Below are 16,330 nucleotides of genomic sequence, written 5' to 3'. Positions count from 1 at the left end.
ACGACAAATTGTCTCCTGATTAGTCAGCCGACCAGTTCTACGATTAGCTAATTTATTTTTTTTAATTTTTTTTATTTTTTAACCAATTTAGCAATGAAATTTTTGTTGACGCTTATTAATTCACAAAACCATTTTGGTACACTTAAATTCTTTATTAAAGTACAAATAATCATGTTAATAACGATAATTAATCACAAATAAACAATGAGGTTAAATGCTGATCGGATTTACTAGTGCAAAAGAATGGAAAGTAAACAGATTCAGAACACTGACTTTTTTGCCTTTCCAACAATATTCAAAACAATTCTTAAAAAAAATTCTAGCATTATTATTATAGTATACTACTATATATGAGTATAATAATTATAATAATTATTCATTGCCAATCATTTTTGTCAAAAAGAGTGTCATTTGAAAGATATTCTTAGTGTAGAATCTGTATTCCGTAGTATTTACTCTACATATTATAGTATTAATTCTGAAGTATGTGGGATTAACTCCATAAACCGCTAACCGGAAGCTTAACACTCCGTAAAAAAAAAATACATTCTTCGTCATTGCTTGTGGTGTCACTAATAGATTTATTCTTTTTTTCGTTAGCAAATACTGGTAACCAGCTGTTGAGTGTTATTGTATGACTGATTGGAACTGTACTGCATTGTTTCGCCACATGGTGTGATGTTAGGTGTGAAGAAGAAGAAAGTTGAAAGAGGCATTAGCGTCCTGTTCTCAACTTCTCCCTCACTACACTTTGGCTCTCATGGAGAGCATGTTCGATCATGCGTTCGAAATAAACGATAGCCGACGTGCAAAGTAGCAAGTGGGCTGTAATAATAGCGAGCTTAGTGGCGTGGAAGACGCGGGAGAGCCAAGTGAAGCTAACGAACAGCTAAGCGGAGCTAAGCGATGCTAAACGGAGCTAAGGAAAGCTAAACGGCGCTAAATGAAACTAAGCGACTGATACTCAGTCCGTCGTCGTGGAACAGTCCATTGTAGTGTGTGTGTGGGGGGAGAGATAATATAAATGCAGCATTCAAATGGCTTTCTTTTTTGTTTTGTTATGTGTTTGTTTGGTATGCTGCCATAATTATACATGATGAATAGTTGGGGGTGCTGCTGGCTCCGGTGGCCCAAGCCCTTGCTCGTTGGGGCAAGGGCAGCTGGTTAGGGGACCCCTTTACTGGTTGGGGGCCTAAGACAATCGCCTACTTCGCCTGAATAGTAGATCTGCTTATGCTTACATTTGTACATTTATGAGTAAACAATAAATACATGTATCGATCGAAAATCTAATTCACTGTTATACAGAAGAGTGTAAACTTGTGAATGACTAATATTAGTACAGTCCTAAAATACTTAAAACTAGTCTGCATTATTGACTACTGCTAATGACCGTTAGATGGTGCTGTTTTATTTTCATTTGTTTGAGTGTGAGATTTAGTCGCATGGGCTGAACACACACGTTCAAAGCACATGATCCGGGTTCATGTTGTGGAAATGTTCATTCCCACCACTGAGTGCGCTTCAGAGCCGTGGGGCTCTGGAGCTCGGTTGCTTCATCCAGAAGATTGGCGTCTAAGGACTCCCCATGAGGGTTATGGGTCAGCAGCAGCGGTGTGCAACTGAAGCGACCGCACCTCCTTACCCTTTCATTTTGGACATTCGAAACACGGAGATATGTCCAGAGACAGCATGACGGCCGTGCGAGCAGCCCACGGGGCGAGCACCAGCACCGCGGCGGCGTCGCCCAAAGAGAACGGCGGCCACGCCGCGGCGAGCCCGGCTCCGCCCGTCGCCCGCTTCCATCGCCCCTCTGCGGGAAACACGCCCGGCGATGACACCCAGGCGTCGGCCACCAGCGAGTTGACGCAGACGTGGGTGCAGTTCGCCAAGACCTTTGTGCTCATTTTCCCGATTTACGCACTGGGCTACTTTGAGTTCAGCTTCAGTTGGATGCTTATTGGACTCGTGGTTTATTTCTGGTGGAGGAGAAACGCTGGAGGAAAGCGAAGCCGCCTGAGCCGAGCTTTGGCTTTATTGGAGCAGGAGGAGAGGAGCGTCGCGACAGGTCTGAGCACCTCCGACCTACCGCCGTGGGTAAGACGCCCCCCAATCGCTCAGTTTTCCACCTGTACTACTATAACTTTGCCTGTCAGATGACTGGAGGTGTAAAGCTGTGACCGAGGACCAGCTGTTCACTCTCACCCCGACGTTAGGCAGTGACGTTAGACCTATAGCCCCAGCTTGAGCTAAATACAGCAGGGTACAATGGTAAACCAGACACCCTGGTATTTTGGGATGTAGCCTGCACTCTGTCTGTTTTAGTCACTTTTTTTTTTTTTTTTTTTTATCAGGGTAACAGGTAGTCTTGTGTGATACTCATTTGTTGTCAACCCATTTCCAAGTCAATGCATGACCAATATCTGTAATAATAAAATCTGAATCACCAGAACCGGTAATGGTTTAACTTTACCCCAATATAAGGTGACAATTTATATTCCCAAAATAAAAGAGTGTACAGTTTACCACTGTGATTTGTAGTATTGCAGACAGATATCTTTATCACTATTGATGATTGATTATTTGGTATTGGATAATCGAGTCAGTTCAAAATCACTGTCACTATAACAGGGAGAAAACGCAAAATCACAAAATACATTTACGCATTTAATCACTTTTTTTTTCTTATATCAATGCAGAATACGTGGAATTCTGTTGATATACTTGGACAGTATAATATATCACTGCCTGGGGGAGAAAAATAACAAAAACTGAAAGCGCTGCCCTGATCCCGAAGTATCAGTATTGTCTCAGTCACAATGACTGATAGGCTCAATGCCGAAATTGTTATTGGCGATATTGACAATTTATTTGGAGCCAGAATTGTTCCTTATGGAACACTACTGTGCATTTTACTCTAATCTAAATTGACTAATTTGCAGTTCTGACCTCCAAACACCTTTCTGTCAGGGGAGAAAATTTGTTCTCCCTTTGTTTTTAGAAGAATACGTCTCTCACTCCAGAAGTCCTTTAAAAGTTTACTTATTATCATAAGGAGAACATCAATCACACATGGAGTACAACGATGCTCTAACGTGGCCGAACACAGAGGATTGTTATACTGGAAGGCAGGGTTAACTGGTGAAACAAACCCATGATAAGACAAAATACATCATATGAACAATGGTCCAATGATTATAAGACAAAATACATCATATCATTAAGCATGGGTGGCCTGGCTGTGCTTTTATTAATTAAATGATACTTTGTACCTTTTGAAGAACAGCTTTACCCTTTAGAGCGCCTGATTGAGCTTCTTCGCCTCAGGATATAGACAGCTGTGCTCTGAATTACGAATTTTAGATAACACTTGTACAATAATAAAGCTTAAGCTATATATCAACATCTGAGAAGTATATATTGAGAAGTAATTCCTAGACACTTTCCATCACCGATATCAATATCAGACTTGCCAATACTGGCCCTTTATTAACTTCTTAAATGCCAAATTTGAACTCTTACAGTGCCATACTTCACTACCTAATGTTTAACCTGATAAAAATAATTAAAAGATTAAATTCCCAAATAACAGAGTGTCTGGTTTCCCCCTTGTGATTGCAGTTATCTAATAGGGCTATCAGTCTCACTGTGACTTATTAGTCTGTGGCAGGAAATTTTCCAGTTCTACTTAGTGCAAAAATGATCTTTAACAAATAACTGATGATTGTTCATCTATGGCAACAATGAAGATTGATAAGCAGAACAATGAAAGGCTGTTCCCATTCATGCAACAGAACGATACGACAATATTTTCTTCCAATCTTATACTCGGTAAATACCAGGGTTGTGACAAAATATCGAAATGGTGATATATCGTTATACTTTGTATCCCAAAAGGTTATTGATATGCTCCTGTGAAGAATCGAGATATCGATTTAAAAAGGTGTCAATTAAATAAATAAATAAAAAAGGCTGCCATTGACGGTGCTCGACGCCCAATCCATTTAGACTGGAAACGTTCGTTCATTCAAAACCAGAGCATTCACAGTCATTCGGTCCGATTTTTGGGGCATTTACTGGTCACTTGCTTTTCATTTTAGGGCATTTACAGGTTATTTCCTGTTGAGTTTGAGTCACAGCCTATTCATTTGGGTGATTCCCAGGTCACTTCCTGTTCTGTAATGCAAAATAAACAGTAAGTGACCCATAAAATACCCCAAAATAAACATGAAGTAACTGAAAATCAACAGGTAAATGATCTTAAATAACCCAAAATGACTCATTGGCTGCCACTGACAGCCATAGATGTTCAATCCGTTTGAAGTGTGAGGGATGGTTCATTCGCTGCCACCCTCCCACTTCAAACGGATTAGACGTCAACTAGCGATAAACTCATTCCAATTTACAGCAGAAGCTTGTTTTTTTTGTTTATTAGTTTTTGTAAAACATCCTAGAATGATTTCCCAACCAATGTATCGAAAATCGTTATATCGCTATATCGCCAGATCATAGTTATCGTGAGCTTTGTATCGCGTATCGTATCGTGAGGTACAAAGAGGTTCCCACTCCTTGTAAATACAGTGACAGCATCACCAGATTCTTACTTAAGTTTCCACTACAAGTGTTGGTGTATTGTTTAATCAAATTTGCAAATGTTCCCTGTCCAAATGCCTGTTTACACAGCGCTGCAGAAAGCGTACCGTCACAGCTGCCTGACCAGACATTATCCCAAGATGACCTCATCTCTCAGTCGCTGCTTGCTCAGAATGCCTCGTAAAAAAAAAAATTAAAATAAAGTTTCAAGCTGACTTTGTGCTGACTCGGGCCTGAGGATGCACAATAGTGGTACTTAGAGTAAAGAGCATCCCACTTAGAGGGAAAAGAAAATATGGCGCAACCGCAGCATCCTGAGCTTGTTGATTGAAGAAATAAACAGTGATCGGTGGAGTCTTGTCAACACCCATGATTGGTCCTCGGCAGTCCCATATCCCACTTGCATATCTGTCATGTACTACTACGAAATTGCTGGGTATACAATTAGTCCTGGAAACTAGCAAAATTCAGCACTTTACTCTTTCAGTGCCATTACGGTGATAGATGTCTAATCACGTGGCTCTTCCACATTTCTGCTTTGAATTGAAACAATTTTGTCACTAGTAGAGTGGTGGGCTGGCAGCGAATAAACAGTCAATGGCAGCCAATGAGTTAACTAGAAAATTTCTGGCGAAATTACATGGGAATGCTTTCATGATGGTCAATAAATTCCTGATAATTATGTGTCTTTTCCTGTTCATTTGAGATAATTTCTCGTTGATTATGGGCAATTCTGAGTCTTCTCCTTTTAATTTTGGTCCTTTCCAGTTAATTTTGGGACATTTCTGGGTCTCATCCTATTGATTTTTGGGCAATTCTGGGTCACTTCCTGTTGAGTTTGGTTTACTTGTTGATATTTTTTTTGGTGGGAGGGGGTGTCAAAAATGATTGAAATTTTTGTTACTTTATGTGTTAGGGCTAGCTACAACTAACGATTAGTTTCATAATTGATTAATCTGATGATTAATTGGGTAAATGTCACTTTTTTCAATTACCTTCACAATTTCCCTTGAAGTTGTTTTAGACATGTTTTAAGTAGCAAGAAAGACACAATGGATGACTGTTTCCTTCAAAAATAATGTTTTATTAAAACTTCCCGACCTAACTGTATTATACAACTGTATCCATTATTTCCATTTCTATATCCATTATCAAATTCGTTGGGAACTAATTTATTATTCAATTTAATCAATTAGTTGTTGCAGCCTTATTAAGAAACTAGTTTCGACAGCAAGATGACGGAAAATTGGCAAAAATGTGAATGTTTGTTAATGTCCTACTTTGACTTAACAAAAATGTAATGAAGAAATCTGATAATATTTGCAACTGAAAGGTTATACACTGCTGGCCAAAAGTATTGGCAGCCCTGCAATTTTGTCAGCTAATGCTCAATTTCTCCCAGAAAATGATTGCAATTACAAATGCTTTGGTAGTAATATCTTCATTTATTTTGCTTGCAATGAAAAACACAAAAGATAATAATACCTAATACCCTAATACCCACCATCAGTCCTGGTGCATCTATAGCCTGTCCGTCCTGGGAGTGGATCTCTCCTGACTGTGGTTCTCCCCAAGGTTTCTCATTTTCCCAAATGGTTTTTGGAGTTTTTCCTTGCCGACATGGAGGGTCTAAGGATGGGGGTTGCCCAGGACTTGAACTTTATTAATTCATCTACTGTTTCTGACTGTGTATCAAATTGCCTCTGCAAAGCCCTTTGGGACACCCTTGTTGTGATATAGGACTATACGAAATAAAATTGAATTGAATATAATGGGGGGAAAAAAGTCATTACCATTTTACACAAAACTCCAAAAAATTTTTTTTTGAAAAATCATGTGATATTTCTATAGTTTGTGTAATTATCAGCACCTTTTACTTACCTGTGGCCAGCAGTGTATGTATGTTATAATTTCAAGACTTTACACAGGTTTAAGGTGAAGAAGGTCCTAAACGATGAATTTTTTATCAAAACTGTTGTCGATTAATTTGCTAATCGATTAGTTGTCGATTAATTGTTTCACCTCCAGTATGTTTCCACCAATGAAAATTTTTTTTTTTCGGTCTGAGTTGAAAGTCAGTAACAATTACCATGAGAATTAATGAGGAATGTCAATGTGATAGATTGAATGTGCCATTGGAAATGAATGGTGCTTGTTTTGTCAAAAACATCAATTTGGGGTGGCCGTGAAATTTTGGGGTGAGAAAAATAACTTGCGTCATGCGAATTTTTGGAACATTTTGGAGTTTTAACGGTGTGAATCGGGTGTAAAATATTGCAGAAAATAAGAGCCAACGTTTTGGTGACCAAAATGGAGCAATTTGATATGTGGGATGCATTGACGTGGTCAAATAATTTCCCATAAAATTGTTGGTCAGACTAACCTACCAAAAGTTTTGGTGTCACTTATTGAGGACGTCTTGACAGGAATTACCCTGTCTGCCGAAGCATCATTCTGTCCCCATGAGGTGAAATTTTGCAGTGGCTTTACCTGCACATACCCTCTGAAATCAATAAAACACACTTCCCTTTCTCCAACTATTACTGTTTGGAGTATCAGTGTCCCTCAGAATTCAGCCTCTAAATAAGACATATTATACCCACAGCTTCCCCACTCATGTTCTTTCTAGCCCTGTCCTGACTTCTCACTTCTGCCTTTGTTGTTGCTGTCGAGCTCAGAAAAAGAAGACTCAATATGTCGCTCTAAGTAGGACTTCATGTTCCTGTTGTTGCTTCATCTCTGTCATGACATGAATGCCGCATAAGCACTTTGGCGGGGACTCCGGTGGGGACGGCACCTTGTTCTGTCTCCGGCTGACTGCGTGCCATAACTCACGCTGCTGCATTTGAGGAGGGGGGCGTACAGTGCGCAAAACGCGGGGCAGTTGCATTGTCCGGATAGCGGGGCGTCTCCTTTGGACCGTGTTCAATCAATAACTCATTGACTGTTGGAGTCAATTCAGATCAGCGTCAAGTGAGGGGAAAAAAGGTGTAAAATGTCTGCAAAGTTGAGGATTACAGTCTGATGGATTGGATTTGTGCTCATTAACATCAATGAACTTTGCATTGTTGTGTTATTGGTTTGATTGGAATCGATACTGCTTCTTTGTCCTTACAAGTGAAAAAGAAAAGGGATTTGGGGTCCAATCCAATTGGGTTTAATTACGTCCGCCGGTGCTGGGTTTATTTATGTATTTGTTTGTGCAAAACGTTCTGTCTCATGGTTTTGATATACAGTACCGTCCAATAGCTTCTTGTTTTCATCAGCCTTTTCTACAGCTCAACTTAATAAACCTGCAAGGATTAGGATGAATAGAGGTTGTTTGCTGTGACTTCAGTAAGAGTTCCATTACATTTAGGTTTTAGAGATGGCCACTTTGGCACAACTGGTTGGTCGGGATCTATAATCAGATTTCTCTTGGGTTGAACTTTGCCGTAGTTCTGAGTACTGATTGATTGCATGATTACATTCCGATTGGTAACATATTGTAGCAACGGATGTCTGTGAAACTGCATGAGGAAAAAGCACGTCTTATCAGATCTGAATATGTAAGATTTCCCAAACATGCCTTTCAGATCCAGAATTTTGCCAAAATGTTAGGGCAGGTAGTTGACACAGATGCACCAAAGGACCCAAATGCTCTACAGTTCAGTTCAAACAAAAGTTTATTTTCCAGTTCTTACGGTTCCAAAAAAAAAAAAAAAGATAACGAAAAATCACAGCAACAGCTGGACACCAATCAACTGAGTAATTCCACCAAAAACCAAAGACATTGGTTCAAAAACATCAATTGTGGTCAAAACGGGCTTACACAAGGATGTGGCGTAGGATAGCAGACAAACCGACGCAGGGTAAGGTTCGACGCAGACTATTTATACAGAGGGTCACAGGTGGACACGATCAGCCTGTTTGGCAAGTGCAGGAAGTAAATTTAAATCAAGGAGTAACGCCACTACCAAAATAAAAGAATCCGACCTGAACCAACACAAAACATTAACAAGACTTCCGAGATGTGACGGTAGTCCCCGTGTTACGAACAAGTTCCGTTCCTGCTGTCGACGTAACCCGAATTTACGCATAAATTGGAATTCACAATTTGAGTAGCCCTAAATACCCCTTAAATCTCAAAATAACTATCCACAAACATGTATTACATGTCATATTAATAAAATAAAGTAAAAAATAAAATAGATAGATTGATATCACTTCCTTCCTGTCATGTACGTAGATCACACCATGTTGTTCTTACAACTGACATTTATTAATTTGTCAATGTCAAACTATGAACACACAATTATAAAATAAAATACAATAATGACAAACAGCGTACAATAATGCTAGAAATCAAATCAATAGAGACATATTTGCTTACAAAACATACCTCAATAGCTTCACAATAATACCGAGGGGAAATAACTGTTCCAAATCTTAGGCAATGCAACAAGGAAAACGGCAGCTATAGTAGAACCGGTCCAGAGTGAAAACGCTGCTCAATAAGCTAGCGGGCAAATAGCAAGCTAACAGTGGTAAAGCATCGCCAACCCCGTGCCGTTTACGGTTTCGCTTCCTTCTTGAAATGTTAACTTGGCGTTCACCCCCGCTTCCCATCGTGAAAGCAATGCTCGAAACTAACAGAAATTAGCGCTGGCGTGATGTCAAACAAGGTGGAGTGCAACAAAGGAAAGCAGGCCAGGCGTAGAGTATTATGAAATACCAGATATGCATTGCAATTAGAAATCAACCATTTAGATTAATGAGACCTAATAAATAACAAAATTAAATGGTGGATGGATGGATGGATAAATGACAAATAATATACTGTACTTACCGTCAATGCTGAGAGGTGGCGTAAAGTCGAAATGACGCAAGTCGGGTATGTCGTAGCCAAGGGACTACCTGTAGTAGGCCTGAATGATAATTATGATACATCGTTTGAACATCGCCACCGCGATTTGTGGATGCGCAATGCTCGCATCACAAGGACGTGCGATATATACGTATATATATGTTGTTTTTTTTGAACACGCAAACTCGTTTTTCTGCTTCATGCTAGCACAGCGCCACAGCCTCTCACACCTCCCTCCTCACCAGTGCAGCTCGGTACTGAAAGTTAATGATGATTGACAGGTTTGTAGCTTTGATCTTGCAGAGGAGGCTTGGTAGCTCTATGATCAAAGGCAGAAATGTGTTTTAATCATAGTTTAGCTCATTACACACTTGCAGTAGTGTGCTGTGGCAACTCATTGTGTAAGTGAGAGGCTGTTCTCGGCAGAGTGAGTGTCAAAGCGAGAGTGAATTTGAGTGAACTCACTCAATGAAGTGGGCACTGTTCTTCAACCATTTCTTGGTGCTATTTGAGGTATGTTTGGGTTTAATATCCTGTTGGAACACCCATGACTGGACCTAGTCTCCATATTTCATGACTCCTTGAACATTGTCAAGGCACCCAGTGCCAGAAAGAAAGAATGAGGCCTACAAAGAAAAGAACACAGTGCCAATAGTCAAACATGGCAGAGGTCTGATAATCTTTTGGGGTAGTTTTGCTGCCTCTGGCACTGGGTGCCTTGACAGTGTGCAAGGAGTCATGAAATATGGAGATTATCAAAATGTTTTCGGCCACAACGTAGGAAGTGTCGGAAAACTGGGTCTGCGTCATAGGTCATGCCATGGGTGATCCAACAGGACAATGACCCAAAAAAATACCTCAAATAGCACCAAGAAATTGTTGGAGACAAAGCGCTGGAGAATTCTGAGGTGGCCATCGATGACTCCTGATTTAAATCATATTGAGCACTATGGAGAGATCTCAAAATTACTGTTGCAAGAAGGAATCCTTCGATCTGAGAGACCTGGAACAGTTCGCAAAAGAAGAGTAGTCCAAAATTCCATCTGTGAGGAGCACGAAACTTGTTGATGGTTATAGGAAGTGATTGCTTTCTGTTATTTCTTCTAAAGAATGCGCAAATATTGAGTTGAGGGTGCCAACAATTTTTTCCAGCCCATTTTTTTTTTTTTTGCGTTCTGTGTAAAATTGTGTACATTTTGGCTTTTTCTTTTCATATTTTTTGTGTTTTTCCATTGCACATACAAAAAGTAAACACATTCATACTGAAAACATTTGTAATTGCATTAATTTCTGTGAAAAGTATTAGATTTTCTGGAAAATTTCAGGGGTACCAATAATTTCGTCCATGACTGGATATCGCAATGTTAATTTTTTCCAATATTGTTCAGACCTATCCCAAACAGAGCTACTCAAGTCAGTATAATATCGCAAAATATATTGCACCCCCCCCCCCCAAAAGAAATCGCAATTATATTTTTTTCCAATCATTCAGGCCTTGTTAGTCGCTCAACTAAAAGCCAGATTACTGTATCAAGTTTCAGCATTGGTTGCACAGATAATTAAAACAGCACTGAATAGACTGCAATGAATAAAACAAGCAAACAGGCATTTAAAAGACTATTTGTTTTTCAAGGTCCGTCTTCAGAGTTCTTCTTTCATATTTTAGTTTTTAGTGCTGTATTTTTATTTCCTGTATTTCATTTTTCTCTTTCAACTTCTGGCCTTGAGGTGAGTGGCTAAGTGAAGCTGAAACTGAAAGTTGAAATAGAAAAAAAAAACTTGGCAATGAAATGAAAATGCTGCGGAAATCAAAAAACTGTCGCTGAAAAACATCTAAATACCTGTATGTCAAGATTCTACATTGTCTTTTAATGTGTATATTTTACTGTCCGCAGTAATATTTTTACTCGCCAATACTTGTTCTATGATACTTGCTCAAGTTTTTATTCACTATTAATCCATTCTTTTAAAATGTGGAAGCAGACTATGTGTGTTTTTGTCCTTGAGGCTGACCTTTAAAGACACTTTGGCATTCATAAGGCTTACGGCCCAACTGTGGGATTTGTCTGCTCTGTTTTCCCTGCAGGTCCACTTTCCGGACGTGGAGCGAGTAGAGTGGCTAAACAAGGTAAAAGAAGCCAGCGGCCGTCTTTACGCATTATTCGCTCGAGTGAAGCCACGCCTGTACAGTACATTCCAAAGCCTTTCATTAATATTCATGCTTCAACATTCATTTATTGCTGTGTGATTGCAGCGGGATCTTAACTTAAGCACCTCACTTGATATACTGGAGTTCTGCAGCAGTTACTGTGTTGATGTCCTGTTAGAATAATACATGTCACAGTTTTTATTACTCTCTGCAATGTCAGACAGTGAAGCAGATGTGGCCTTACATCTGCAAATACGTGGAGAAGCTGTTCCGTGACACGGTGGAGCCAGCCGTTAAGGAGTCCAATGCCCACCTCAGCACCTTTCGCTTCAGTAAGATCGACATTGGAGACAAAGTGAGTTGATGGCTATGTGCATTTTATCATTCGAGTTGAGGTTAGTATTGTTTGCGACACAGTCAAAATCTTCTTGGCTCAGATCTCTCAATGTGTCATTCTAGTGTGGAATTTGAATTGTTCCATTCATTGAATACTCTAAATTGTTCATAAGTAGATTATGTTGAGTAAAATGTGTGTTGTGTGTAGCCTCTGAGGGTCAACGGTGTCAAAGTTTACTCTGAGAACGTGGATCGACGACAGATCGTCATGGACCTACAAATCAGGTATGACAATTAATAATTGTTATGAATTCAGTTATTGTTTGAACAGTGGTATGAAAAACCTGAACCTTTTGGAATTTCTGCATAAAATCACCATCAAATGTGATCTGATCTTTGTCAAAATCACACAGATGAAAAAACAGTCTGCTTTAACTAAAACTACCCAAACATTTATTGGTTTTAATATTTTAACGAAAATAGCATGCAAGCAATGACAGAAGGGGGAAAAAGTAAGTGAACCATCACATCTAATATTTTGTGCCCCCCCCCCCCCACCCCCTTTGGCAACAATAACTTCAAACAGACGCATTCTGTGGCTCCAGACCAGTCTGGCACTTGGATCAGGACTAATCTTGGCCCATTCTCCTCTACAAAACTGCTGTTGTTAAGATTCCTGGGATGTCTTGCATGAATCGCTGTCTTTAGGTCATGCCATAGCATCTCAATGGGGTTCAAGTCTGGACTTTGAATTGGCCTCTCCAGAACGTGTATTCTGTTCTTCTGAAACCCATTCTGAAATGGATTTACTTATGAGTTTTGGATCATTGTCTTGTTGCAGCATCAATCCTCTTTTTAGCTTCAACTGTCTGACAGACGGCCTCAGGTTTTCCTGCAAAACATCCTGATAAACTTTTGAATTCATTCTTCCATTAATGATTGCACGTTGTCCAGGCCCTGAGATAGCAAAACAGCCTCAAATCATGATGCTCCCTCCACCATGCTTCACGGATGTTGGTGAGCTGTTCCATTTTTCCTCCACACATGACGTTGTGTGTTAGTCCCAAACAATTCAATTTTGGTTTCATCAGTCCACAAAATATTTTGCCAAAACTTCTGTGGTGTGTCAAAGTGCCTTTTTGCGAACATTAAACGAGCAACAATGTTTTTTTTGTTTAGACAGCAGTGGCTTCCTCAGTGGAGTCCTCATATGAACACAATTCTTGGCCATAGTTTCACATATAGTTGATGTGTGCACAGAGATATTGGTCTGTGCCAGTGATTTCTGTAAGTCTTTAGCAGACACCCTAGGGTTCTTTTTTACCTCTCTGAGTATTCTGCGCTGAACTCCTGTCGTCATCTATGGTGGACGGCCACTCCTTGAGAGAGAAGCAACAGTGCCAAACTCTCTCCATTTGTAAACATCTTCTCTGACTGCCGATTGATGAACATCCAGACTTTTAGAGATGATTTTGTATCCTTTCCCAGCTTTATACAAATCAACAATCCTTGATCGCAGGTTTTCAGACAGCTCTTATGACCGAGCCATTATGCACATCAGACAATGCTTCTCATCAAGACAATTCTTACCAGGTGTGTGTTTTATAGTGGGCAGGGCAGCTTTAAACCACTCATCAGTGATTGGGCACACACCTTACTTTAATTGTTTGGTAAAAACTGGTTTCAATTGCTCTTTAGGTCTCCTTGGGCAGAGGGTTCACTTACCTATTTTTCCCCCGTCTGTCATTGTTTGCATGCTATCCTCATTAAAATATGAAAACCTATAAATGTTTTGGTGGTTTCAGTTGAAGCAGACAGTTTTTTTTTTTTTGGTTTTTTTTTTTTTTTTTTTTTTTTTTTTTTTACATCTGTGTGATTTTGACAAAGATTTGATCAAGTTTGATGATGATTTTATGCAGAAATGTGAGAAATTCCAAAAGGTTCAGATACTTTTCCATACTACTGTATTACAAAAACAGCCTAGTTAGCCAGCTATGCTAATGAGGCCTGACGATGCTATGCTAGCTTTGTAGGCAACACAGAGATTGACGTGGACATCAAACGTTACTACTGCAAAGCCGGAATCAAAAGCATTCAGGTCAGTCCACGTTTCAGAAAAAGTACAAAGTCATCTTTGCTCCATAAAAATGTTTTGCGGTTCTCATTTGTCTTTTAACATGTCAGGAAATCAATTTTTATTGCGTTTTCCCACTTGGGATGTAACCGACACAGAATCTGCAGCCCGTTAACATTATTAGCACTATTAGGTTACTAACGTTTTGAAAATCCAAATATAGATTCAAAACATCAAGAGTCTGATTTTGCCTGGTGTAGATGACAGCAGCTGGCGCCCCCCCACCCGAACGCACCACCGTTTTTTTTTAATCCACCGTAATTGTCCTAATATGTTATGAAGGTGGAGTATTGAGTTTCCAACCTGCCAGGGGGGTCGCGAGGGGTTTGCCATTTTGTGTGCTTGTATGAGTGTGAGCGTTTGTGTTAAAGTGTTCCTGTTGTAATCCCTCAGATTCACGGCGTGTTGCGTGTGCTGATGGAGCCGTTGCTGGGCGACGTGCCTCTCGTCGGAGCGCTTTCCCTATTCTTCCTCAAGAAGCCTGTAAGTTGCTGCATTATTCTGGGTTTGAGTCCCAGAAACTCCAAACTTCCTCCAATATTTCAAAAACATGCGTGCTCATATGCCCATAAGTGTGAATATGACCATGCTTGTTTTATTTGGCAGGCAACTAGTCTTTACGCCCCAATGTCAAATGGTTATGTCCCTGACTGGATGTGATATGATTGGATGCCATAAAGCAGGATATTTCTGCCAAGCTTGCTTCATTATCCCAGAGCTTGTTGCTTTTTCTATGCTGCAGATCCTTTTTTATTCTCACAGCAGCGCGTCTTAGTTTAATCTCTGTTCACTCTACCGACACGTCGTTAACTATCTCGCCTCTTATAAAAATCCACACGTTTGACCGATTTACAGCAAATGGCGAGCACCCGGTGGAGTTGTACAGGAAAGCTTTTAATTGGCAGCCCTACTTTTGCGGCCTTGTCCTCTTCCCCATGACTTGCTATCCTATATTACCAAAGCCTGCTCACCGTTATGCCTTTCAATCACTCTTCTATACGGCAGTAACGCCCCGGACGCTTCTTCGTTGCAACGTGCCATAAAAAGTGTGTGTGCCAAAAGATATTTCCAGACCATAAGAGGTCTCAGGGATCAGTGCAAAGTCATTATGTCTGTCTTTAGTTAATATATTTAAAGACATTACAGACAGTTATACTGTACATAAGAGTAAGAACGCCATAGTCGAATGCACCAAAGGTAGTGCAGGGGCAAGTTTTGTTCTTTTTTTATCTCACTGAGTATCTAAGGATTATAGATGTCCTGATCACATCTTTTTACATGAGATCACCTGGTTTTAGAGTCTGCTGATCACTCTTGTGCATGAAGGCCTCCAATGAACGAATGTTCATACATAGACTTCATAATGATATCGATGGGGCGCGGGGCCAATTAATAGGGGGCCTGCATTGTTGGCGTGGCCGTCAAAGCTGACCAGGTGGAATCACAGACAAAGAGCTTTTTCCGTTGAAAATTCTGAATGAATGAATGAATGAAATATTTATTGTCATCATCATCGGTATCATTGACAGTTACAAAATGTGGGATAGTTTGGCCAAAGAAAGAGAATCATTGACAGTCACAAAATATGGAATGATTTGCCCGAAAAGACCGATGACAGACAAAGGAAGACGGGAAAAAGCATACTGTATGCTTATCAATACCCGTCCCCCTATAGCCCGGGACGCACAGTCTAGAATAGCAGAGTTGGATAGTCACATTACATGAGCCTTCATTTTCCGTTTTTGTTTTTTTTTTCTTTTTGCTTTTGTCCATTTTTTCACTTGTATACCTTCCCAAAAGTCATTGATTGCCATGAGGTCGCATTGTAGAAAAGATTCTGTCCAAAGCTTAGCGTCCAGTCAAGCAGCTCCATTTGCACTTGATTAGTGATCTAAGTTTGCTGCAGGGCATATCTACAGGGCGTGCAATGTTATGTCTTAGTCTCTGTCCCTGACATTTAATCATCCTTTTGCTGTCTTTTTGTTGTGGGAACATTTTGTTGCGGATGTGTGTATGCAGTGGAGTTATGTGTCATTTTGGTTTGAGTAGCGATCTAGGATGGTTTCCTTGTACATCTTTTTGAAGTAACTAAATGATTCTATACTCGTCAGCGCTGCATCACATGTATTCCATAGGTGAGCCCCTATGTTTGTAATCGAGAGGGATTTTAGGGTTGTCCGAATTGTCCGATAGGAAAACAATCTGATTCCTCTTAGGTCGTAATTTGATCCCCTCAGTTGGAATCGAACTTGTAGGTTAGGCGGCTGACAGT

The 16,330-nt window shown here is 40.1% G+C and overlaps 1 protein-coding gene across 4 annotated transcripts in view; it reads left to right on the top strand.

Annotated features, from left to right (window-relative positions):
• The first annotated feature begins 1,408 nt into the window (after positions 1 to 1,408).
• The window catches only part of esyt2b (extended synaptotagmin-like protein 2b), a 59,622-nt gene continuing 44,700 nt past the window's right edge, over positions 1,409 to 16,330 (top strand). For all 4 annotated transcript variants that reach the window (XM_057824681.1, XM_057824680.1, XM_057824679.1 and 1 more), the window contains exons 1-6: positions 1,409 to 2,097; positions 11,526 to 11,567; positions 11,809 to 11,943; positions 12,133 to 12,209; positions 13,950 to 14,022; positions 14,452 to 14,541. In XM_057824681.1, the coding sequence (XP_057680664.1) occupies positions 1,678 to 2,097; positions 11,526 to 11,567; positions 11,809 to 11,943; positions 12,133 to 12,209; positions 13,950 to 14,022; positions 14,452 to 14,541 (837 nt within the window). In that variant the 5' untranslated portion in view covers positions 1,409 to 1,677. The remainder of the gene's footprint in view (positions 2,098 to 11,525; positions 11,568 to 11,808; positions 11,944 to 12,132; positions 12,210 to 13,949; positions 14,023 to 14,451; positions 14,542 to 16,330) is intronic.

This window comes from Corythoichthys intestinalis, chromosome 20 (genome assembly GCF_030265065.1).
Source record: "Corythoichthys intestinalis isolate RoL2023-P3 chromosome 20, ASM3026506v1, whole genome shotgun sequence".
In the NCBI taxonomy this organism is placed as follows: domain Eukaryota; kingdom Metazoa; phylum Chordata; class Actinopteri; order Syngnathiformes; family Syngnathidae; genus Corythoichthys; species Corythoichthys intestinalis.
Note: the sequence above shows the minus strand (reverse complement) of the source record. Positions and strands in the feature narration are given on the sequence as shown.